Source organism: Achroia grisella, unplaced genomic scaffold, assembly GCF_030625045.1.
Source record: "Achroia grisella isolate CSIRO2021 unplaced genomic scaffold, CSIRO_AGI_Agris_v1 utg204, whole genome shotgun sequence".
NCBI classification, from domain to species: Eukaryota; Metazoa; Arthropoda; class Insecta; order Lepidoptera; family Pyralidae; genus Achroia; species Achroia grisella.
The window spans coordinates 552,436-579,581 of NW_026712703.1; the positions used below are offsets into that span (position 1 = coordinate 552,436).

Here is a 27,146-nt window from a genome sequence, read left to right on the forward strand (position 1 = left end):
ATAGCTGACTGTACGATAATGATAATTAGTGGTTAACTGGTGTGGTGGACAGCTGACTAAAGGGGGGAGAACGACCGATAATCTAACAGTAGAGTACGATACGTACGAGTCTCTTGCGCAGTGCGGTCGTATCTGACGGTTTAGGCGCACGTTGGCGTCGCCTGATTACTCTTTGTTTACATCCAACGCGATCCTTTGTTATACTAGTAGCGCGATGGAAAACCAACGTATAGTTTATAAGTTTTATTAGTTCTGTGTTATTTGAGTTTTAAAAGTGAAAGTAATGTATTAAATGCAAAAATGAGCAACGATTCAGAGTCTCAAGATAATTCATCGTCAGAGTTCTCTCTGAATCTTGGCTTTGAAGATTTACAATACTCCGTGAGACATGGCATCTTCACTAGAGGTGAGATTACGATACATTTTAATATAATAATTTTAATATATGCTTGGTAACACAATTATACTTGTCAAATGAATATTTTCTAATCAACTCTACAAGTTTAGTATGACCGAATAATTCGTATCTATGGCTTCATATCAAGATGTTGTGAAAGAGCCCGTTAAAGCGATTATGTAGCTAGTTTATCTACAGTCGAGCATACATTTATCTTTCTGTGATAAATGTACCGAATAGTGTTTCAAGAACGATTCCTAATGCTGTAAATATGTATATAAAAGTTTATGACCTATTGTACCCCATTTCTGTAATTAAATTAACTTTTCAACATTATTGAACACTTATAACGTAATTTAATAAACATATCTTTTTCATCAGTAACGATATTCCGTAAATATTATTTCATTTAATTTTAATTGCAACTTGATAGTATAAATCTAAACGTATCTTGTCTAGTATTTAAAAAGGTGACAATGGATAAAATTATTTTGATAATAAATTTAATTAAATACCTATAATATAGCTATATACCGGCTAGTTGTAGTTGTAGTACCAATGACCAGCATCAAACGATACTAGTAATTATAAATTACGTGGAAGGTAGGGAATCATAGTTGCATTCTTTATACTAGTTAATAAAAAATCAATTAACAAAAACATTACCAACAGACAACATCCACAGCTCAGCTGATTAGTAAAGGATACTATTAACTGAATCATTAAATATAATCTAATTTACATTCCACAAATATCATAATATTGAACACTTCATTGTTCCTCGAATGTGTAAATATGGGTAAAATTGTCATAATAATTTAGGCGAAAAATACACATCAAGTTCTGAATGTTATTTTATTATATATTATATGTATGTATTATATTAAACATACAACATTCTTTAAGTTGCAAGATCACAATAAAATGACCTGTTAAAGGTGCCCATAACCATATACTCATTTGATTTGACATATTATTCGCAACTCTCTCGTTTTATATTAGGAGCACCTACCAATGCCTCCAAATGAAAATTAAAAACTATTTATATACTTTAATACAAGAGCTTGCTATTAATAATCTATTATTATTATGATATAGTAAAACTCTAATGAAAATCAAACACCAACGGAAAACAAATGTTCCGGTGCGGAAGTGCATATAAGGTAAATTGTCATGTCTTATGTCTTTACTCGTACATATATACACTATTATAACTTTGATAACGTATTCAATAAAAACATATGCAATTCAATTATTACTACGATAGCTGTAAATATAGAACTATCCTGAATTGGTGCTACATTACAAGGCAATGTCCTGCTACGTAGAATTTCAAAACTAGGGATCAAAAAGTTTTACCATGAAGAAGACTGAGGCACAAGTGTTAGTTATATTTATGGTTACATATATATATATATATATATATATATATAAATTAATATGATATTATATCTTACATAGAAAGTGCTAAAACACTATTTATATATGTAGAGCAGTAAATATAATAATAATACGTTAGCGTACCAGAATAATTGCTTTTTAACTTTAATGCAACTTCTAAAACTAATATTCTCGTCAAATTAAAATTTATATCATACTAGCTGTGCCCGCAGTTACACCTATGAAATTTATAGTCTATGTGTAAGTAAGTTTATATTGTGTTAATTAAATAAATAAATAAATGTGTTATTCTGATGTGTATGCTATATTATTGTAAAGTTTTATCAAATTTCGTTCAGTAGTTTTTGCGTAAAAGAGGGACGAACATCCATCCATACTCACAAACTTTCGCGTTTATAATATTAGAAAGATTATATAATAATTGTAATAGGTAAATTATATTGATAAACAAATTTCATGCCTTTGTGGTTGCAGGATTAAAAATAAAATTTTAAAAATCTTAATAATCCTAATTCATGATAAACAATCGGTAACTTTGAGCAAGAATTAAATGCTCATAAATTTGATAACTTAATTTGACCTTTGTCCCACAACGGTACTATATATAATCTCTTGTTTGTTGTCAATATGATAAAAAAAACCAAGCTTCATAATCCCATACAAAAATTGACACCAATTGAAATTAAAAAAGTGGGTTTTAAAATATTTCTTTTATTTATGTAATATTATGTTATCTATGATTATAATAAAATAATGCTTCGCATAGAAATTTTGAAAAAAAGAAATTCCAAAAAAATTTCATTCGTTCAATGTGGGTTACGAACAAATTTTTTACCTTAAAAAATGTGTAGGTACATGTACTAAATATCCATACAAATATTATAAATTTGAAAGTGAGTCTCTGTTTGTTACATTTTCATCTTGTTATTTTTGTCGTCTAAACGACTGAAGGGATCTTAATGAAATTTGTCACGTAGATAGATTGAGCAATTAGACTAAACATTGAATATTTTACACAGTTTATCTATTAGTTTTAAAAAAAGCAGTTGAAGTAGCGATTTACAGCTACGTTATGTTTTGATAATTGGTGATTTCTCAAAAACTGTGTTTTAACGAATGTTCTTTAGGCCACGGTATTTTGCTTTTCTATGTAAGATATACCATTATATTTCTTATTTCATCTAAAACATCGAATATTAGAGAAAATGATTAAATTTTGCATCATCACGCTAATAATACATATAAACAATTTATTACTAAGTGTTACGTGCCCATTGGAAATAGTAATACTCGTAGTTAGAGTACCTATTCTTTTATCTTTCATATAAATGTTTTTAATTGTATTTTATTTCATGATAAAAAGGTTGTTAGGCCAGGAGAACTATCCCTAATTTTACAACTATGATAATTTTAGTTGACCCCAATATTAATGACCTGTTCATTAACATTTTGCATTTTACATTCAGGTAACTAATACCACAGATAATATAATATTACATACTAATACTATTAAGAGTTCTGTAGTAGTACACTAGTAGATAATTATAATTACTCTTTTGCAAAAGAATATAGGGTATGGAAATATGGTATTGAACTATGATGGACAGGACGCCTTTTAATGGTATTTTAGGGATTACAATAATTGAAACACTGTGTAGACTTGTTGCTCGGTCGGCTTTTTCTCCTAAAAGGAAGATATAAAACAGGACCGTGCTTTTATTGAACATTACCATAGACAACAACATTTTGATAGGTATATATTTTTGAATACTTATCGATCTTTTTAATTAATTTTATATTATTTTTATATGGTAATGATATTGCAAGCTGATGGCTCGCCTGATGTTAAATGATCACCGTCACCAATACGGACATCACGTTATCATTCTACAGTTATAAGTCTCATATGTAGCCATTGTAGCCGTTTGGTGACTGAAATAGATGAGACTGAGGAATACACCGACGAACAATTCTAATTCATCAGAAATTACCTTCGAAAGTTGCCATTCCAGTAGTAAACCAACGATTAACAAAACGCCAAACCTGAACCTAAATAGACAAAACCTCAAAATAATGATAGGGACAACAACGGGCCACTGTTTGTTAAACAAACACTTGTAAACAATAGGTGCTACAGACAGTACCCATTTGTCGGGGCTGCTTTTAAGCCGATGAAACGGCCGCTCACGTACTCCAGGAGTGCGTAGCAGTGGTTGCTTCTGCAAGGAGCTTGGCTGGTTACTTTAGCAGCATCGGCAATACACGTACAACGGCCCAGACGAGAGGCTGATTGCGGAAATAGAGTCCAATTTACATTTTCATTCATATTATCGAATGTTTCTAGGGGACTGCGTGAAGTTCGTCCGACAGTTAATTGCTAGACTATGACAAACCTGCGCTGTCGTCATATAAAAGCACAAACAAGTTATCAACTGGGCAAATCATACCCGTTATGTAGGGCAGATGAGAAAAATGATGTGCAGTATCTAATCATTTACTATTCATTTACACTGTTAGTATGGGTTGATTAACACTTCCAGTTGTATCGAAATGGTTCAATTATAAAATTACAGTTACGCTAAATGAACCCAAATCAGTTCAGATCAAGATGTCCTTACTAATATAATAAAAGTAAAAGTTACTATATTATTATTTATGACGATTGAAAGTCAATAATATTACAAACTAATTTATTAATCGAATATAAGTTAAATAAAAAAAAGTTGTAAAATATGTTATTATAATAAAACAAATAAATATTTGCATAATTAGAATAAATTTTGATACATATTTATTTAGATACATTTTGTTTTTTAAATACATAATATACTTAGAAAATACCTTTTTTATCGTGTGGAAAACTAATACAAATAAACATACTCATGGATTCAAACGTTTGTATTATGCGAGGAATCAAACCGCGATAATCGGAAGAAATGCTAAACCAGTAGATCACCAAGGCCGTACGTTCTAACTTTTTGTAATCCTTTTCAGATTATAAAACTCAATTATCTATATCTATATGAGCTCATTAATATATTAATGCACATTAATTTATCAACAGAATGTTTGTAGCTAGCATATGCTTTGACTATTGTCTTTATGTCACAATTATCTCTATTCTAATAATTAATGTCAGTCTTTATCAGATTAGAGATAACTGAGATGTTGTTATTAGATCTTCTCAGTATTGATGAATAATGTAATGTATACGTAATAAACATATAGTTATAATTATTACGCAGTAAAAGTAACATAAAATTGTTTGAGTATAATAAGTAACCGATGTAATTTACAATAAAACTTATTCTATATCATATATACAGGTATACAAAAAGGTACCTTATAGGTACATTTTTTGTGTGCCTGTGTTGTATGTAGGACTCCATTTTCCGCAATCAGTCTCTTATTTTGGCCGTTGTTTTCAACTCGTAAAATGTTATATATATATACACACTCTCTCATTACGAGTTAATACTATAGACACATTATACTTTTCGAAAATAACTTGGACGAGGTTGTTCTGGGTTGTGTTGTTCACCCACCCTTTTTTTTATTTATTTCTAAATTTAGGGACTTTTGTAGCATCTAAGTACATGTCGTTAGTTACATTTTAAAAACGTATGATAGGCACATCCGTCAGGAATGCGAACAAAACCATTATTATAAGTAACTAACTACCTAGCCCATCATTTCGGTGCGTCTGTGCTTGTAAAATATAAATATTTTACATTTGCATTAGATTTTCATAATTTTAGACATTTTCTTTAATAAAATACTTTTTAAACAGAGAGAAATGTACTAAAATTATTCGTAATAATAATAACCCAAAAAAATCTATAGTTAAGTTATTATTCTTACAACAATAAACTAACAAAAAATACAGGTGTATCATTTAAGACTGCCTCCTTTTGCAGTTACAGTGATTTACTACTTCAAAACAAACTTATTATTCATATAGTATAATAATATGGGTAATTTTAGTACCTAAAACAGTCACATATGTATTCTCAACTTACGCAAATTGAATAAAAAAATGATTGACATATTGTCAAATCTAAAACAATAATATTAGCTATTTTTAATTTAAATAATAATTATGTACTTAAAGTACATAATTATTATTTATGAATGTATTTGAATATATGACATCTCTAGGTGTCAAATAGTAAAAATGATCTCGGTCCTGTCGTCTATTTGTTTCTCCGCTTACTCATATGACGCAGAGCGGATTTAGTTTCTAGTCATTTCTTCCTGACTAGATAGTCTATGTATACGGCCCATCTGATAGTAATTGGTTACTCTAGCCTATGGACGCCTGTGACGTGTGCGTTGCCGACCCTGACTTATTATAAGTGTCTCAAATAGACCGTGAATTATAGATATAATAAAACGATATTTTTATTTTGTTTCACTTTAAATATATTTATTTATCATCTAACCGTTCTTAAGGATATCCCTCAAGAACGGTTAGGTTAGAAAAGAGAAAACGGTTGCTATAGATTTCTTTACTTTCGTAACTTATCACTCGCCGATACCATAAGCCAGCATATGATTTATCTCATTATGTTTTATCTATGTAGGCCTAACTCGGTGCCTGCATCCATATATTTTCGCATCATTTATATATCATTCTATATTTTTTAGAATACTTCAATTAACATAACATACTAGTTATTCCCAGGACAATAATCAAATCACTTAAAATTAATACTATTTGTTTTGCGTAAATATCTTTCAATATTATGATATAAGAAAAGCTACATATAAATAGTTTAAATTTTTGAGAGGTTTTGTTGATTGATTTGAGAGGTTGAGGTTGATTATTATCCTGGAAATAACTAGTATGTTAATTTAATTATGCTAAAAAATATACATATAGTAAAACGTAACTGAATGTACATGCAACATATAGTAAATACTGTTACTGAAGTATATATTAAATCAACTTAATATAATGCAAAGCAACCATTATTAGAAATGTTTTTTCCTTGTCTGTATATTTATGGGCAGTAAACACATAAATAGCTTAACCGATTTGTGTGCGATTTTCACTAATGTATTGCGGTAAGATGGTCTTAAATTAAAATGTGGTATTATTTCATTCTAATTGATTGATGGACAAAATAGTTATAACAATATTATTATCCTTCCGAATAACACGGATATGAAGTCGCAAGCTCACCTAATTTAGAAAAACAATTATATTGTGTATATACTTACGTCATTAATAATGATTACAAAAAGTTAAAAATATTGCTAATGTTCTTTTCTTTATTTTGTAAAGGGCGCAAGTGCATTCTGAATAACATTTCCGGCACTTTCAATGCTGGGGAGCTGACAGTTATCATGGGACAGTCGGGCGCAGGCAAAAGCTCTCTCATGGACATCCTAGCGGGATATACGTAAGTAAATAATAAATTACATTATATTACATTTCGTTATGAACTATCTCGAACTTAGACTAGTAAATGTTCAAATCGGTCACCAAAAAAATTTTTTATGTCAAATTATTAATAGATTCGTAGATTTCTATTATGCCAGGTGTTGGAAACACCGATAACAAATAAAATATACTACAGACGATATTGGTAAGCGTACTACACTATTATGCAATCAAACGTAATAATACAATCAATGGTATGACGTCTATAATTCATAATGTCTCTAACTAAACAAAATTCATAATGTTGTGCAGTTGGGATACTGCACAACACTCGTAATGGTAAAATTATAATCATAATATGAGTTAGAAACATGTTTTAATTACACAAAACACATTAATCATTTTAAAACTAAGTATAAAACTAAAATGAATTAAAAAATATGGTCCGAAAAAGCCTTCAGATACAAATTATCATTTGTCTTCTCTATTTCATGGAACAGATATTAAATCTATTAAGCAATTTACATCATACACCAACATAGATATAGATAAAAACTAATAATATTATCTTTAGGATTATATATACACCACACACATTCACGTGTATGTGTTTCTATGGCAACTGCCTATAGGGGAGATAATCAATGATATAGATTTTGTACAAAATAGTATGTATGGGTACTTTTGACTCGCCTCTATTTCGACTATTAAATAAAAAGTAAGTGACAAGGATTAGTTACCGCATTATTAGCTACGTACCTACCATATCAGGTCTATCTCTACATATCTCTCTACCACCATGATGACGGGTATACTTTAAACAAAGTAAATTTACCCGTTGCCGAAATATCGGGAACTCAATAAAAATCAAACGCGGTAAGATCCCATGATTTACTAATTATACGTAGATATAATGACCGCGTCAAATTTAAAACAGTCTATCTCCAAGAGGGAATCCTTTGAAATCCTGATGGTTACGCTGAGATGGGCTACCTAACCTGACGTCATACTTATCCTATTAAAACCCCATTCCAAATTCATCCATTAAAAAAATAATACCCGTCTCTAACTACGAAATATTTTCCCGCTAGATTAACCTAGTATTTACATGGATGTGTTATTAAACATATTTGTTTAGTATTTATATATTTAACGGCCTCGGTGGTCTACTGGTTATACACACCGCTTATTTTCCGATGGTCACGGTTTCGATTTCTCGCACGATACAAACATTTGTATTCATGACTATGATTGTTTGTATCGGTCTGGGTGTTATATGTACGTATATGTATATTATATATGTATTTACAAAAAAAAGTATTTATTTCAGTCGTCCCATAACACAAACTCTGGTTAACTTGGGCTAGATGGCGCTATGTGAATTGACCAAGAATATTATTATTATAATATTTAATTAAAAAAGACACGGGTATAGGTATCTAATTTGTTTAAACATAAGCGGTGAAACCTATAGATTAATCGCATACTATATGTGCTCATTTATTAGCAGAATACTGAAAAGTTTAGTTTTAAGTAACTATCTATTTATATATAAGTATAATGATAAGTTTATTTACATCGTTGTCACCATTTATCGTTTATAATAACTATAAGCACGGTTAAGATAAAACAATATTTACTACTATTAAGTAGTAAATATTAATAAAGATTGCAATTTATAATATAAATAAAATCTATACATAATTTGCATCAGTTAAATTTAATTATTGCTCACTATTACTACCGTATGATTAGATTTTCATAGAAAGGATTACCAACCTTCATAGAATTATTAACCTCTTAAGGCCATAGTAATTTAACCGAATTTCATAGGTCAAAATCTGTTACAAAATTGAATGTGTACAAGAATGAAAGGATCCTCATACCAAAAGCCAAAATCTCGAATTTGTACTAGGATTATCTATCATCTACTTATTTAAAGATTAATTAAGGCTGTTTGCACACACCACTACGCGGACGATTGGAGTAGGTACAGTGGAAGTTTATACTGTAATAGATTCATTCATTCACTTACATCGGTTCTAATAAAAATAATAAAAAAAGTTGGCAAATATAATAATTTCATATCATAATTATGTGTAAATTATATTTTTTTACATTGACAATTTAAATAAATAAATGTTAGTCAAATTTAATGCTAAGTTTGCGGTGTTACCGTAATCGATACTAACCCTAAAAAGTGTACACAAATGTTTATCTGTTAATGCTATCTCTATGTTAGGTAGTATCTACGAGTATGTTATAGAATCAATATCATGCTATACTATGTCTATGTATATCTATATATATACATGTGTAGGTAACATCCATGATGACTAATAAAATACATCTATACTAATATTATAAATACGAAATATCCGTATGTTACCTTTTGGTGACTAAATGACTGAAATCGATGTACAACGAAGTTGGCCATGTCTATCAAACTCAAAAGAGTTAGAGAGTAAAAGTTAGTCCCGTGTTATTTTTCCAAAACTAATTAGTTAAATATTATTCTCCTCTTGTGGCTGAAGGACCCGTGATGCAGTGGTGCAGTTGCAGTGGGATGTCAGTGCGTGGTTATAGTATGGTGTATTGCAGTCTTTTTTTTTAATATGGTTGGTATGTCAAACTGACGTTCCACTTAATGGTATCCAAGTGGTCAATAAATGAATAGCATTGCAGACATCACTGTATCACGGGACGGCCGCAATACTACGCATATAGGTATACGTTGCCATTTCGAATGACTAACATGTCCTACTTCCGTACTCTGTATTTCATTACCATATCTCACTCGCCCAATTGAAATACAGCATACGAAGCATGCTGCTTTATAGCAGAAATAGATGGAACAGGTACCCACACAGACGATTTTGCACTAAGTGTACCTAAATATAAGTGTAAAAACCCTACCAAAATAATGATAATCGGCGTGTGATCCGATTAATTAAATATTCAATAACTTTAACAATGGAATATGTAGAACGCTATTGAACCCAAGTTCATACATTGAAGGCAAGGTCTGGGCTAGATTATGTTTATATTCTGTGAGAGCATTTAATTGACTTTTCGAATTGTGAATCTTATTCAGAATAATTTCAAAGATTTGAATAAATATTTGAAGACCTTTCACCACACATTTCGGCAAACAAGGTGTACTTCTCAGATGTTCTTTGTTTTTTTGTTCTCTCAATAAATATTTTAAAAATATAAGTGTAATACGCAATAATGACATACATACATCGTATCGTATACATATGGATTTTAAAACTGCTATTATAATTTTAAATTACTCTGTTAATTTCGACCGCAATAGAGCGCATTATACAAAAGTAATTATTTTAATTGTTTAAAGTATAATAACTAAATGTTATGAATACCATATACATTTAAATAAAAACTTAGATGCAATGTTCAACGATATCTATAAGATGCAACAAAGCCAAATTTGTAATTAACACAAATAAACAAAGAATAAACACAAAAATAATTATTATATTGTTCTAAATGCCTGCACTATGATCACTCTATACGTCACTCACAATTATACACAATATATCATTATTAGGTAACTACTGAAACAGTATACTCATACAAAATAAAGGCGAAGTGCATTCAACATTGTAAACACTTAAATGAATTTATATTATTTTTGATAGTTAGAAAACATTCACAATTTTTATTCTTATCTTGTCTACAAAATATATAACTGTCTAATACCTAAACTTTAAATATAATTTAAAAGATTAATCAAATAGTCACATTACTTTTATTGAATAAAATTTATCGTATATATATTATACTCTGGATTAATTCCCTCAGTGAATTTTAATATTCAAATAAAACGCAGAAATACGAATTCATTAGATACTACCGACTGACTTTTACAAACATTACCTGCGTGTAACACATTACGATCAAACAAAGCCATCCAGCATGTCGGTATCTGTATCAAGTTATATGTAACATTCTTAAATGATTTTATGATACAAAAGAGAAAGCTGAATGTGGATTTAATTTCGAAACACAAAACTCCTTTCCAAACAACATCTCCATATACCAAACTCTTTTAAATCTACTTTATTTGGCAATCATCCTAGTGACAGGACCATTGCCTGTGAAATTAATTTAATTTCACGTGAAACAAGTTTCTCTGGTACTACAAAGTTGAACTTGTTTTGCCTGTAATTCTGTTGATATCAGAACTTTCATGTTAACAAAACTATCTTCTTCCGATTCACGACAACGTTCTTGTTCTAAAATTATTTTCATTTAGAATGGACAAAACTAATAAATAAAAAAGATTTGAAAATTTCAATCCAATTAAAATTTAAATTCACCGACAACAGCCGAAACATAGAATAAACAATGCGAAAACAGCAAATAATGTAGAAATATAGGACAACATTTTTATTATCCATACATTAACATATATTCACTTCATTTTTGTCTATTATTTACTGATTGCTCTAATATCTACAGATATAAAAAAGGTTTAAAATATTTAAAAGAAAAGCCAGTAATACTTGTAGTCATAGTTAGTAATAACCCAACACGGTCAATGACTCTTACAAACTTTATATCGCATAACTTGATATAATAGAATTTAAATAGTTTGTTAACACATAGGAGCTAACACGCTATATGAATGCAAAAATTATTCAAAATGTTTATTAGGCCATATCTACACTGAGTAAAACTTTTAATATTTTAAATATGTATTTATTTTATTTATTCATAAACAATTTTAATTGTGTTTGAAGTATTAAAATTAAGGATACATTTTCATTTATTATAAAGTAATGATAAACAATGACAAACCTAACTTAAAAAAATGTCAATTTACAATTTTTTTTATATTTTTAACATATAAGACCACAACAAATTAGTCCACAGATAAAAATTCATTTATATCCTAATTCAAGATATGTACTATGTACCATGTCAGCTCGACTTCGACGTGGTATCATGGTAGGTGAACTAACTAACATGACTTCATGCTCATCCTATCATGGATCACTGGTACCCCACCAGGATGTCCCGTTAGCACTGGCGATTAAAAATCATCCTATCATGGATCCAGTGATCCATGATGTTGATTCAGTTCCAGTGTCCACGCTAACGGGACTTGCTGGCAGGGCTGGTACCCCGCCAGCATGTCCCGTTAGCGCTGGCGATTCATAATCATCCTATCATGGATCACTGGTACCCCGCCAGCATGTCCCGTTAGCGCTGGCGATTCATAATCATCCTATCATGGATCACTGGTACCCCGCCAGGATGTCCCATTAGCGCTGGCGATTCATGGTCATCGTATCATGGAAGACTGGTACTCCGCCAGGATGTCCCGTTACCGCTGGCGATTCATGGTCTTCGTGTCATGGACGACTGGTACCCCGCCAGGGTATCCCGTTAACGCTGGCGATTGCGGTATTCTATAATCATCCAATAAATCCAAAAATATGTATCTACGACAATATTATGGAGTATTAGAGCTCCACAACTTAGTTTTTTATGGAGAAATAGCGACTTTGTGTGTACACATACCCTTACATGTATTAGAACATACTGTCCATCAACATTATTTATCAAAAGTGTAAAGTCCAATCACAGTACTATTTTATTCCATTGTTATACAGTCTCGCAAGTACAGTTGCTTGCACCAATATAGTAAACACTTTTGTACTTGCAACAAAGAGATCATTGAGGTAATATTTAATAATGTTTGGAATATACATAATATAACTATGACAAAGTACTAAAGTGTTTACGTTACATTGCACGTGGCTGTGTTTCTTTGTCTTAAATATGACTTACATTCAGTAATTTATGATATTGCATCCTATTGTAGATATAAATTAATTTCTATTAACTCTACAAACTTCTTTGATACATAATGGCTATATAGACAGTATACTATAAAGATCTTTAAAAACAAAATTTAAACCATATTAACTAAATTATTTTTGACTTAAATTAGTTATGTTAGTTAAACCGTGTTATATTACTTTAAAACTTTTAAAAAATATTTATAAAATTTTCAAGTTAATGCATCAACATATTATAAAGTTCTGCGGACACAAACATACGGAAACTGTTATTTTTATATATACATATTATCATAACATGTAATAAGGAAACATGCCTGAGGTATGGTAGCAATGGCATCACCGTTGACAAGACCATTCTGGAATCTATATTAATCTAAAAGTCAAACAGTTAAGTGGAAGTATCAACTACTGGAATACCTATGCACAATAAGGTATGTCCTTATACATGTTTTGTACAGACAAAATGATTTTTCAAAACTAGATACAACAATACAAAATAACAAACCGCCCCCGGCCCCGGTGGTCTAGTGGTCCAGCTCACTGCTTTACACCGATGGTCGCTGGTCGATTCCTAGCATAGTACAAAAAATTGTATTCACAAGTATATTGTATTATTTGTATCGATCTGGGTGGTTTCTATGGATATTCTGTACGTATGTATTTTACAAATAAATATATGTAAGTATTTATATACCGTCACGGCTGTTACATCACATACACATACCATCACAGAGGGCTAGGGGTAGCCAGAGGGCATTGTCAACTATCCATGTTATAGTAAACGCAACAATGGGCATGTCCATATATGTATTTGAACCCAACGTGACAGGAGGCGAGCCTTTCGCATCTCTCAGCCTCTTATTCAATATTTCCTTCGCTGATGTATCGGTCAACAATATTAATTTATATAAAATTATACAAAATACAAACCAATTATTGTATTATTTAATTGTAATGACCTATAGGCTACTATAGTATATAATACACCAGCCTTATCGGATTATTGAACCATAATAACCAATAATCAGTCAACAATACATCAGCCTCACTACATAAAAGAACTCTCTTCTCTGACACTGTACTGTGCTGTGCTTTGTTTCACTTATAGCCCAAGAGCCCACGACGGCCAATCATACGTCTTATTAGTAAACGTGAAAGTTCTTGTATGTATGTCCCCAACACAGGTAGGAACAATCCCCAAACATGAAACCTGGATCGTGGTTCCTTTGGAAGGTAACAGGTAACAAAGGTTTAAAAAATTTCATATCAAATTCGTTATTTTAAGAAACTCCATTTTTTCGTATATTGTTCGTAGCAGTATTATAACTTGCGCTGCTTATTGCCAGACAGAAAATTTTGGGGACACACACACATAAGACGTATGTCAAGAACTATTATGGATAAGAAAAATAAGTGATAACACGTTTCTTACTTCGTTACCACATGGAAAATCATGTCCAATTTTTATTTCTACATAAAATAAAGGTTTTATACTAACTAGATAATACATACATTCACAATGACGATGGAATAGAAATATGTTCTCGTTATAGAAACTGTAACGATAACGATATACGGTTGTCATCAGTGGAGGATGACAGGACAACAATGAAGTCGGCCCTCGAATTTACCAGGTATTCATGCTCTTCCATACCAAGATACTTCTGCAGATATTATGGAAACCATTAGCATTGAAAAAAAGGACGAAATTGATTTAACAAAATTGGTATTGGTATGAACACTAACATTAAAAAAAAACGTAACTTGTACATATTTAAAGTATAGGAGAGAGGATTTCAACCTATAGATAGTTAAGCTTCGTTAATAAAATTTTGTTTAAGAGATATAATATAACTGTTTTTGTATTAAGATAAGATTAAAACTAAAACAACTTAAAACCCAGAATAATTTCATATCAAGTTTTAGGTATCTCTTATTATACTTAGCTGCTCTCAGGAATTTAGAACACGAGGAAATATTCATTCGTGGCCTCAACTAGTTACCTTCCAGTATGAGTTACATTATGGCACGCAACACGTTCATGTAAACGCTAGTTATTTCTCGCTGGTTTGTTTGCATAAACCCATTCTCTTCCGTTCGTGCTGAAATTTCCATGGCAATATACAAAAAATGCATTACCTCGCTTTGCCTAAGTGAATTAGATTTATAATACAGTATATTTTGTTCTGAAACATTATCAAACCTGTACACAATTTTTACATAAATTAGTCAATCATTCAAGCGTGTTTGTATAACAATCGTCTAAATATCCTAACAATCTTTAATTGCATATTAAGTAGTATAACAATTAAAATTACTGTTGCATAAATGTTTATTTACTAAAATAAGAAAATTTTCAATCAGATCAATAAATTTAGAACAATTCAAACTATTATAATTCCTAATTTCAGTTCCCTAAGGAATTATTCAATCTAAAATATAAGTGTTACGTTACGTGTAACAAAAAGTTTTAAATTTCAAATTTTAAAAGGAAGTTACTGTGTCTAAATCTTTTTTAAAACATTGTGTATTTTAATTTTAATTTTTTCATAAGGTTAAAGTTTCTATAACCGACTGCTTTTTGTATAAATTATAAATTATATTATTTATACATAATATATTCTCTAATTCTGTATTCTATAACTCCCTTGTTGGTTCCATACTATTTCATCATGATTAAAGTTGGTTTTTAGCGAAAAATACGTTTATACCATCAGTGTTGCATTAACAATAAGTAAAACTGCTCGTATCTATATCATAGCTAAACGATATCACGCATCATATAAATCGATGAACCAAAACATACGCAGAGATAATATAATTTTATCATAAAGTATCCGCAGATATTAAACTTACCGACAAATTCTGTCAATTATAAATTCAACGTGAAAATGAGATACAAGTAATACTATAGAATAGAAATAATTTTTATTTAAATTTGCGTACTTTTAAATAGTTACCTTTTTTTCGGTCTACCATCTGACTGCTACGATGGTATAGCGGTTTAGCACACCGCCTTATGATGTCGCGGGTACGATTCCTCGCACGATGCAAAAATTTGTACTCATAAATAAGATTATTTATACAGTCTGGATATTTTCTATGTATAATATATACGTATTTAAAAATTATATCTAATCCAGTACCCACAACACAAGCTCTGTACCGAGGGACTAGATAGCGCTGTGTTAATTGTCCAGGGGTTAGTTATTTATTTATTTAAATATATATTGACAATACAGTTCCAGACAAGAAGAATGAGCAAGAAACTTGCCTGTTGCTCATTATAACAAGTGTTGTTACATTTTTAAAAATGTTAAAATTATGTATGACAATTCATATATATATGAATTCATTAGAGTGAAAAGGTTAAACATTTAACATATATATTTAGTAAATGTAGGCATATATTGTTATGTATCTATATGTTACTAATGTTATAATCGTAATGTAATCAGTTAGTTTAAATAATCCACGTTGAAATATATGTATACAAGATAAGAGGCGGTAAACTGAGATAGTGATAACGTCACAACCCAAAATATTTAAAGAATTACCGCGCGAATTTATCATATAGCCTCTTATGTCTTTCTCAATTATGATAAACTAGTTGACTGCCGTAACCCCGTTTATGTCAGATTAAAGAGAGAGAGGGTTGAAAGTTTCAACAATTTTCTCAGTTTTAGCAAAGCAAAAGCTGCATCTTCAAAGCTTCTCTCTTCTTCTCTTTTTACATAGTAGGCCGACGAATAAAATTAAATTCTTCTATCCAAAACTATAATAAATTTTCAATTCGAACTAGTAGTTGCTGAGATTAGCACGCTCAAATAAACAAACTTATTTATAATATTAGTATACTCGTAGATAACACGTTAGGTATGGTAAACACTGCGATTATTAGACACGTCTACTATTAGACATTAGTGCTGCATAAGTAAATATTTAAGAATAGATTTTATACTAAGGAAATTACCATTTTTTTTCTATAAATATAACTGTTATTTGCAAACAAAAATCGGCGCTCAAGATGGCATTAAATATCATCAATAATATATGAGAGATTATTATCAAATAGAATGCATTCATTATACAGTCTACACGTATAACATTGATACAAAAGGTGTTACACTAAAATCTATTACCTAATAATTGTACAATTTTTACAGGAAGCCTACAAGTGGTAATTTATACGTGAATGGCCAACTGCGCAACGAGGACTCTTTCCGACGAAGATCCTGCTATATCCTGCAGGAGGATCAGGTCCAGGACATGCTGACGATATACGAGTCACTCACAATTGCCGCTGAACTTAAATTAGGAAATCATGTCACAAAAGAGCAGAAGAAAAAGAGGGTATGTAATTTTAAAAGTAATTATGAGTAGATACATATATTAGTTTTTACCGGTGGCTTCTATTATGGACACATGGAATGATAATAGTGGAAATGATCTTTCGCCTCCTGTCCAAATAAATAAACTCATAAAACACCACTATGCCACAATAACAAATGTCATCGTATGGGCCTCAACATACTGTTCCGTAAAATGGTGAATAAAAAATACAGAAAATTTCTAAGTGTGATACAAGTCATATTCGTCTATGAGGACATGTTTTATATGTAGCACCTGTAAGAAGACAAAGGTTGTTTTGATGATTATTAATTATTTTCTGTAAGAAGTATGTAGTGACTCTGTCGAAACTGTGATATTTTTGTTACAAGTTACAAGCTTGTAATCATATACCTACAAAATTTAACATTACGGCTCCAGAATATTTGGTAACAATGGTTATTAATTATTTGCCCATTGCAGATAGATGAAATAATTACGTCACTCAGTCTTGAACGTGCACAAAACACTAGAGCTGGTGATTTATCTGGAGGACAGAAGAAAAGGCTGGCTATAGGACTGGAGTTGATTAGTGATCCACCAATCATGTTTTTAGACGAACCCACTAGGTATGTCATTTATATTAAGTATTATTATATATATTTTTATGAATTAAAATCACAAATTAGATATACATATATCAATAGCACTGTAGTCCTCATTGTGATCATGTGACCGTATACACCTCTTGCAATGAAATATTTGAGGGCTAAAACATTAAGCCTCTGAACTTAAGAATTTCACTGTCATATCTCACCCTTCAATATAGACGGTGATTTAAATATAAATTATAAATATAATCGTAGTAGTAGTATAAAAAAAATCATAAAAACACACCAGTCACTAGATTGTTTTAGTGTAATATATTTCTTAGCAAAATTTCAATTTCGAGCTTCGTCTGCCATACCGGAACAAATGTAAAAAATCTATCTGTATTCCATTTAATATCAAATACGGGTATCATTTGATATTAAATGGAATACAGATGTGCCATATTTTTAGTAAATTATTATAAATAATCATCGTGACGAATTCTAAAAAAAAAGTACTGCGATAATATCTAGGAAAGATTGCGTGGAGGTCGCCCTGATAACGTACATATTTTGGAGGGAGCCATCCAGAGGGGACAAATTAGGATTGGATTCACTCCTTTCTGTTTTTTTTTTACTACAATGGTGGCAACCAAGCCAATTCATAACTTAAACTACCAATTTAATAACCACGCCCATATTTAAAATTAATATTAAGTAAACGTATTCTAAATTAAATATTAAAAAAAATTAAACATTGTCATCATTATTCTCTCATTAATCATTATCAATAGCTCAGGTTATAGAACCATTTCACTGCACCAATCGACTTTGTAAAATACTGCAAGTCGTTACTTCATTCTAATTCAGGCATTCTTGTGTGAAAGTGATTTTTAGTACCGAGGACTTTTTTAGTGTATAATAAGCAAGAGCGGCTGAATGTTCATTTATGAAATAAAAATACAGCGCGTTCTTAGTTTTTTCCCTGCAAAGGGTCGTACTACAGAATGTTATTTAAATAATCACAACTATTACCTATTGAAATCCAACGGGGACATCAAATACTATCCTATATATCGACTCATATATATCGACTTAAGCCTTTTTATTGTCCACATAATTAGTGTCTGTATGGTGATAAGATGAGATAAACAATGATTCATCAACCTACAATACTGATAACTCGTAGCCGCTACTAAATAAAATACAAAAAACTGATGTACACATACGTAACCAATGTTGTATTTGATGACAGATAAAGTGCACCTGGATAGAATTAATTATTATTATCTCTGAATTGAATATTAATTTTGTTTAAACTAGATAAAAGTTTTCCGCTACACTAGATTGATACTTATAATGATGTATGGAGCGGCTAATTATCGAAGGTTCAGTTGAGGGCAAACGCCCTCGGGGTCGATCACTAACGCGATGGACTGACCTTATAAAAAAGCCTACAAAGCATTGTACAATGTTATCGTACAGGCAAAAACCGTACCAGATATAGACAAATTGCGAGGACCTCTACGAAGAAATACCGTCATAAAAGCCACGATCACTCTGACATGAGTGAACGACTAAAGAAGAAGAAATTTGATAAATCAATGTTTAGTTCCAACTGGAAATCATCATCATTAATTACTACTGTATTCACCATAGTGTGCTAACTGATTTAAAGTGATTCTGCAAAGATATCTCTCATGGATGATTATAAAATAAATATGATCTTCCCTATCAGTGGAAGATCATATTTATTTTATATTCATCCATCATAAAAAATACGTATTGTAACCAAAAACAAAAAGTTGTGAGAATCCACGAGTATATATTAGTTCAGTATGCAACATTCAATGAATATAAATAGTAACTTAATATAGATATAATTATGATTTGTAAGATAATTGCTTCAATCTAAACGTATCTGTAATAATTGATTAAGTGATGGCACAAAATTGATTGAACGAGTCGATGTCTGAGCTTGATGCGGATATATATTTCCTATCTACATAATAAATGGAAAGATAGATGCTCTGTATAACATGTATTATTATATTTACAAAGCAAAAAGAGTTTAATTATTCCAGTTTTATATAAGGATTTTTTTTTAATAGGTTCCTTAGGAAAAACGTAGACCAATACTTATTTACTAAACGGAATGTATTCGACCCCTACTAGGTCACGAACTGACATTGCTTTGTCTCTAAAGTTAAAGATTAATATATAAGATAAAGTATTGTTAATGAGTAGATAAGGTTTGTCGGTTTGTCACCATTTGCAGCTGTAGTTAATGATAACGTCTCCATTGAACAATGAATAAAAACCTAAATAATTTTGTGCAATAATAGTATTATATATGTAATAAACGATGATTTATTTATATTCTAATTATCAGATCTTATTTAACATCTGTTTAATAATTACTACAGCTAGATTGTAAAAAGTTGTCTGCGCAGCAACCTCAACTATTTCAGCTTTGCTTTTTAGGCTGTGTTAGGGTAAGATTAGGGAGTTAAATTCGATTCCTCGCATGGCACAAACATTTGTATTCATGAGTATGATTGTTTGTATAAGTCTGGGTATTTTCTATGTGTAGTATGTATGTATTTACGAAAAATAAATAATATCTATGTATTTGTATCAATGATTTAGTACCCATAACACAAGCTTTAGCTAGCTTAACTTGGGTCTAGATGGCGCTTTGTGAATTGTCCTGAGATTATTATTATTACTATTATATATAAATAACTTGAATAATTCTTTTATATTTTCAGTGGCCTCGATATCTCAATATCAAAACAAATATTATACCTGCTACATCTTCTGGCCAGGCAGGGAAGAACGGTGGTAATCACCATGCACCAGCCATCTGCCACTCTCTTACGTATGGTCGACCGACTATATACCGTGATAGCTGGCAGGTGTGCCTACACGGGTTCAGTAGACTCACTAATTCCGTACCTAGAACAAATGAATTTAAGGTGTCCGCCATATCATAATCCTGTGGATTTTCGTAAGTATATGTTTAACAACAAATAATTATTATATCCATACAATTATTATAAAAACTACATCTGTCTGCCTGTTTTTGCCTTTTAACGCCTAAACGGCCTAATAAATCGTTTGCATAAATAATAATACAGACGAACTCGCGTATAACTAGTAATAAATAAATCAAACTTAAAAAGTGACTTTTATCATTTGTCTAACATCTTTAAATAATAACATAAATAGGTAACTAGACAATATCTATTTATTCGTAATAAATAACACAATAGCTATATAAAATAAACAGCTATATAGTTTAATTGTCTAACATGTCATGTTAAGTGACCATTCATTTGTTTGTTTCAGTTATCGAAATATGTGCAGAAAATGCAAATAAATTAGTAGAAGCTTCACAAAATGGAAATAATAACGAATGGAACATTAATAATAAGACTGAAAATAATCTTAAAGGTATACCAAATTAATTTATTAATAAATCAAATAAAGCTATTTGTTTATACGTACGTATCTACCAAATAAAAATCATTAGCAACTACACTGAGGAAAAATGAAAAACTGACTACCAAATTTTAGTAATAAATCCCAATATCATCAGCTTCTTCATCAGCATTATTTATTTTTTTATAAATATTCATGTTTATTTCTAAGGTTTGATAAATTCTAGAATAATGCAACTAATTTAATTGAATCAGTGTAACAGTACTTTCCTTGTAGTATCCTATATACCTTGCTTTAAAAAATACACTAATATAGCGGTTTATTTAATTTAATAATAAGCGATTAATATTTTCAGAATCAATAAGGAGCGATGAGGTGTTTCTAACCACTTTGCCTTCGCCAAAGGAAGATCCCACCAACAAAATACTATTAGCTTTAAAAAGTACATATTCAACATCGTATTGGAAACAATTCACCACATTAACTAGAAGATCCATATTGGTAATTTTTTTATAATTTTTAGTTCATATTCCATATCTTAAGGACATGGTTAAGCAAAACCAGTTTCCTTTATATATAATACTTAAAACTGTCAAACCAGTCCGTTTAATTGCGAATCAATACATTTATTATGGGTAGATTAGCATTTAGTAAGGTATAGCGCAATTTTATAAAACGGTACCGGCAATTACTGTATCTACTATATGTACATTAAGATTTGAAACGAATTTAAACATTTCTAAAAATATGAAAAATTATCACAACACGGTACATTTCAAAAATTTGTATATACGAGTTGGAATGAGTAACTATCGACAACCTTTTATTTCTATACAATTGTAGTCATATGTAAATTTAGTAAAGTTTTGATATATATAAACATGTAGTCCAAAAATATCATTAAGAAATATTTGTATCGTTCCTCGTTTTCTTTATACAGTATAATAGTTTCATTAATTTCAACTTTTTACTATTTATCTTTCAGTCTCTATGGCGAAATCCAGTGTTCACAATCATAATAAGTGGAATACATTGTTCAATGGCATTATTTGTGGGTTTGCTCTTCTATAACATTGGCGGTGACGCCAAATACATAAGAGACAACTTCAGCATGCTCAATTACTCCCTTATGTTCCTTATGTTCACTGCCTTCAGTGCTGTTACTATTACCTGTAAGTAAACTAAGACAATTTTATATATTTTCAATTTTATTGATAATTTCAAGAATATAAAAATATTACAACATACCTTGAGATTAATTTAAAGCACGCGTTATATAAATCGTCTGCATGGATACATCATTACTTTAAATAACTTCGTCTAATTTTCTGTAATAATATTAAATCATTATCAATATTAAGTACATTTTTATATCAATTTACGCAATTTATTATTCCTTAGCTATGCATCATCAAAAAGTTTTCTTAAAGAATACATTTATTATTTCAGTCCCTGTACAAATACCAGTGATCAGACGAGAACATTTTAATCGCTGGTACTCCACCAGCGCGTACTTCATCTCCACGTTGATATCAACGCTGCCCACCCAAACTGTATGCACACTGACCTATGCATGTATTGCATACTGGCTCACCGGCCAACCAGTAGAAATAAAGAGGTTCCTCACATTCTCTTGGACTCTTCTAATGGTGTCGTATGTTGCTGTTTGCATTGGTCTACTCAACGGTGCTATGTTTAATGTTAAGGTAATTATACATACTTATAAAGCAGAAAAGAAAACAGAGGAAATAATCTTTTATTTCAGATTCCTTTTGATAGTCTAACATAAAAGTCAAAAAAGGATTATGTACGAAATAATCAATCGTACGTAACAGATGCATCTTTTAATTGATTCTATTCAAACTGTAGCTCTAAAATTCTGTCTGCATATTATTAGCTTTACATGACCAAACTGCTGTTATAAAACACTATTCCGTATTGTTAAATTTGATGTTTAAATACTAGTTTATTTAAAAATACTATAAATCCTCAACAAAAACATTTATCATCTAAACTAAATTCAATTCTTTGAATTAAGATTGTATTTTGTATTCTGGATAGCTAGGTTCTCTATTGTACAACTTCACTTATATAATTTGTCGTTTAATATTTCAGAATGGTGTAGTCTTCGGCCCTTTCTTCATAATGCCATTCACAATCTTCTCTGGCTTCTTTCTTCGATACAGCGACGCACCATTTTACTTCAGGTGGCTGTTCCACATTTCATTTCTAAAACACGGCCTAGTAGGTTTAATCTTTGCTATATATGGTATGGATCGCGAGAAACTCCCGTGCTCCGATATATACTGCCACTTTACAATACCCAAACAGTTCATAACTGAAATGGAATTAGCAACTGAGAGTTATACATTCGTAGTATTACCATTACTTGCTATTGGAGTGTGTGTTTTTTTATGTTCATATGTTATATTAAGAATTCGGCTCAAGAGTAAATGGTGAGTTTAGTTAATTTAACAATATACGAAATATTGCCCTAATTCTTGTGTCAATTTGACAGTGCAAAAGTTATTTTAATCTTATATTGTAATGTGTATAGTTCAATGTTAGTATAAACGAGCAACAGTAATTTTCAGAAGACTAAAAGAAGTTTTCGTTATAAAGATACTGGCCTTTTTAATACTAATGGCCATAAAGTCATTAAAAAAATTGTAATTAGTACGGGTGTATTTTATAAATCGAAACAATTTAGTCTGAAATTAAAAATACTTAATTTTTACACAAAAACCAAAACGCATAGTTTTAATTAGCTAGTCAAAATGTTGCTAATATTTGAGTAACTACAATAAAGGCCAATAAATATTAATTCTAATATAGGTATAAATTAATTCCAAATCTTGATGTTGGTACTTATGATTTAGTTCAGTTTGTACTTATGATAGAAATAGATACAACTAATTAAATAACTGTATAGAACATAAATATTATTACATTAATGTCATGAACAATATTATATTAGGATAGATATAGTAGATACATATTAGAAGGGTATAAAGTACAATAAGAAATATTAGAAATGTTATTTACTATATTTGATTTAGATTTTACATATACTAGAGACCAGTCAATTTACTTTATGGATGCTATTTATATGTACTTACCAATTTTCACTTTCATTTCCATTGGATCTAAATGTAGTTGTAAATATGAAATTTATAGAGATTTAGGTTGATTGTAAAGATTAAGAAGACAGAAAGACAAAGATGTTTGTCACGAATTCCGGTGCCAGAGAAGTCAATATAGTGGTATATCAACTAAATTTATAGGACAGGTTTCAAAACAAGTTATAACAATTAGATACTAGCCTACATGGATTCTTTTTTCAATTACTACTTCAATTTATATTGAAAAATAATGAAAAGGATATTTTCAAAAGCTGGATGTTAATTTTAAGCACCTCAGTAAAAACAGTATTCGAAACATGTGCATCAAATTAGAACGAGTCTTAATTTATAATTGTAATTGGTACTCCCACCAGAATTGCGACACTTGTGTCTTAATTCTTACTCTTAAAGAGACACTGAATATTTCTGCCAAACAACTATTCAAAGTGTACAAAAATTAAAAAATATTTAGTGTAAATTATAGATATTGAACTGTACCTATAATAATAGTTTTTATTGTAAAAATGCAAATAGATACATATTTGTATTTAAGCATTAAACTGTGATGTAGAACATTATACAATAATTTTAATCTAGAGTAAGTAAGGAACAATTAAACCTGAACTCTGAAACTAAATAAAGAAGAAGTATAAAATTGAGTTATCTTACATTGATTATAAGACTTTGTGTAATAGGATAATAGCCCGTTTTCCAAGATATATAACTTATTAATGGGTAAACAAAATATATTATATGTTCTTTTTGTGCCGTACATAAAATTCTGATTCAATAATCATGAAACAGTTATTTTCTACTATAGTGTTCACCAAAAACCAGTAAACATATTCTAAATTCGAAATAAAAAATTACGTGACAAAATTAAAAATATAGATAAATTATGATAGTTACGAATATTTTGAATTGCCTTTTCTGACAATTGTAATGACACGTCTGAGCCATATTTCTAAAATTATTTTAACTTTCAGCGTTAATATATACCCACCTAATCACTAATGCAATTGGGGACAAATAATTACCGATCTACATAGACTTGGGTGCCTTAATTTTTATAATGAGACATAATTTTGAGACAGACGTAGTTTTGATATTTACATAAGTCAGTTGGCGTAAGTTTACGACAGCCAATGTATATTTCATAATTTTGTAATGTTATAAAATAGAGTGTATTATATATTTCTGTTATAGTGATGATATTTCTTTGCTATTTTCATAATAATAAATGTTCTTTAAAAAGTATCGTTGCTAACTCAACTCAACTTAACTAATTTTACAGATTTTATTTTATGTAAACTTGCTTACTGTACATATAGATAAATTTACTAACCCTTGATCACTCGTGCTGTCAACACCTCAGAGATATTCGAGTATAAAAAGGGATGATAATACCTTCCACGTATACTTTACATACTATATATAAGACAAATTAATAATAGAGTGTTCTAGGTGTTAAAAAACTGCAAAAGTGGTCACGGGTTAAGCGGACCATGCCCCTTATCTCCTTATAAGTTCTTATTATTCCGTGTACTCATGTTTGTACATTGTACATATTCTTTCCTTAAAATAAACTCATTCATTGGCACGTGTATGGTGCTACAATAACTTACTTATATCACAATAGTGAATTTATAATCACAATATTAAGAATATTTTAATAACTTTTACAACATGTATAGTGATAAATTCTTAATCTACTTGTACAAAAATAGAGAGTCGGAATAGTATTTTTTTTTTGTGATCAAATATTTGGACGTGTTATATACTAATAACTTTCTTATAGAAAAAAATTGTTACAGAAATTATCATATCAAATTATATTGCAATATATGTATTTATTTCACGTAACTTAATGTTAACCTAACCTAATATAGGCCCATATTTTATATACCTTAAGGACTAATATATATAGGAAATAATAAGACTCAAATGAAATATGAATATGTATTATACATATTCATATTTCATTTGAGTCTTATATATATATAAGCACACAACCATTATTAAAATAGATTTTTTAATTTTAATAATATGACACTTATTATATTATAAATATTATATTACAACGCTTCATAGTAAAACAAACTGTAAATAATTTAACATTTTAAATAGTCATCAATTGCCATTTTATTATAATAAAATATGACGAAATACGTGAAATTGAATTTAATAAGTTAATTAGTTATGAAATGACAATTTTAGATAGTAATTAAAGTAAAACAAGGCCACCAGATTATAATGACTATTGATTGTCATGCTAACTTACTTGGAAATACTAGTTGATTTTTATTATTTGAATACATTTATTTGCCTGCGCTAACTGTACATGCTGGCAAGACTAGTACAGGTGAGTCTCAATAAGGTGACTAAGAGATCAGCTCAGTTAGCCCATCGTAACGAATTCATCAGGAAACCACGATGGTTTCCAATGGATGGATGGAGGATAATGTGTAGCTCGACCTGACTCGACCTAGTATATTGCTAATAATAGAGTCACTGGTTTCCATTATCAACAACTCTCCCCCCCCCCATTAGTGTAGATAATAATTGAATACTTATGCGACATTAAATATCAAATCCTCTGAGTTAGATATGATATGCATGACAACGATTGGCGTTGTATTCATT

The 27,146-nt window shown here is 30.1% G+C and overlaps 1 protein-coding gene across 1 annotated transcript; it reads left to right on the forward strand.

The window, feature by feature from the left end:
• The first annotated feature begins 131 nt into the window (after positions 1-131).
• Positions 132-26,190, forward strand: LOC131841919 (ATP-binding cassette subfamily G member 4-like). The gene is made up of 10 exons (XM_059190312.1): positions 132-406; positions 7,086-7,203; positions 17,185-17,371; positions 17,831-17,976; positions 20,709-20,947; positions 21,289-21,393; positions 21,737-21,882; positions 22,367-22,553; positions 22,831-23,087; positions 23,497-26,190. Exons 1-10 carry the CDS (start codon positions 301-303, stop codon positions 23,839-23,841), a joined length of 1,836 nt encoding a protein of 611 aa, XP_059046295.1. The 5' UTR covers positions 132-300; the 3' UTR covers positions 23,842-26,190.
• The last annotated feature ends 956 nt before the right edge of the window (positions 26,191-27,146 follow it).

What these genes read in the sequence shown, in the direction of transcription:
- LOC131841919 (XM_059190312.1), top strand. Translation starts at nt 301, where the DNA reads ATGAGCAACGATTCAGAGTCTCAAGATAATTCATCGTCAGAGTTCTCT. An exon ending in AAGAGCAGAAGAAAAAGAGG is followed by an intron (nt 17,372 to 17,830) that starts GTATGTAATTTT and finishes TGCCCATTGCAG; the next exon opens with ATAGATGAAATAATTACGTC. An exon ending in TAACTAGAAGATCCATATTG is followed by an intron (nt 21,883 to 22,366) that starts GTAATTTTTTTA and finishes TTTATCTTTCAG; the next exon opens with TCTCTATGGCGAAATCCAGT.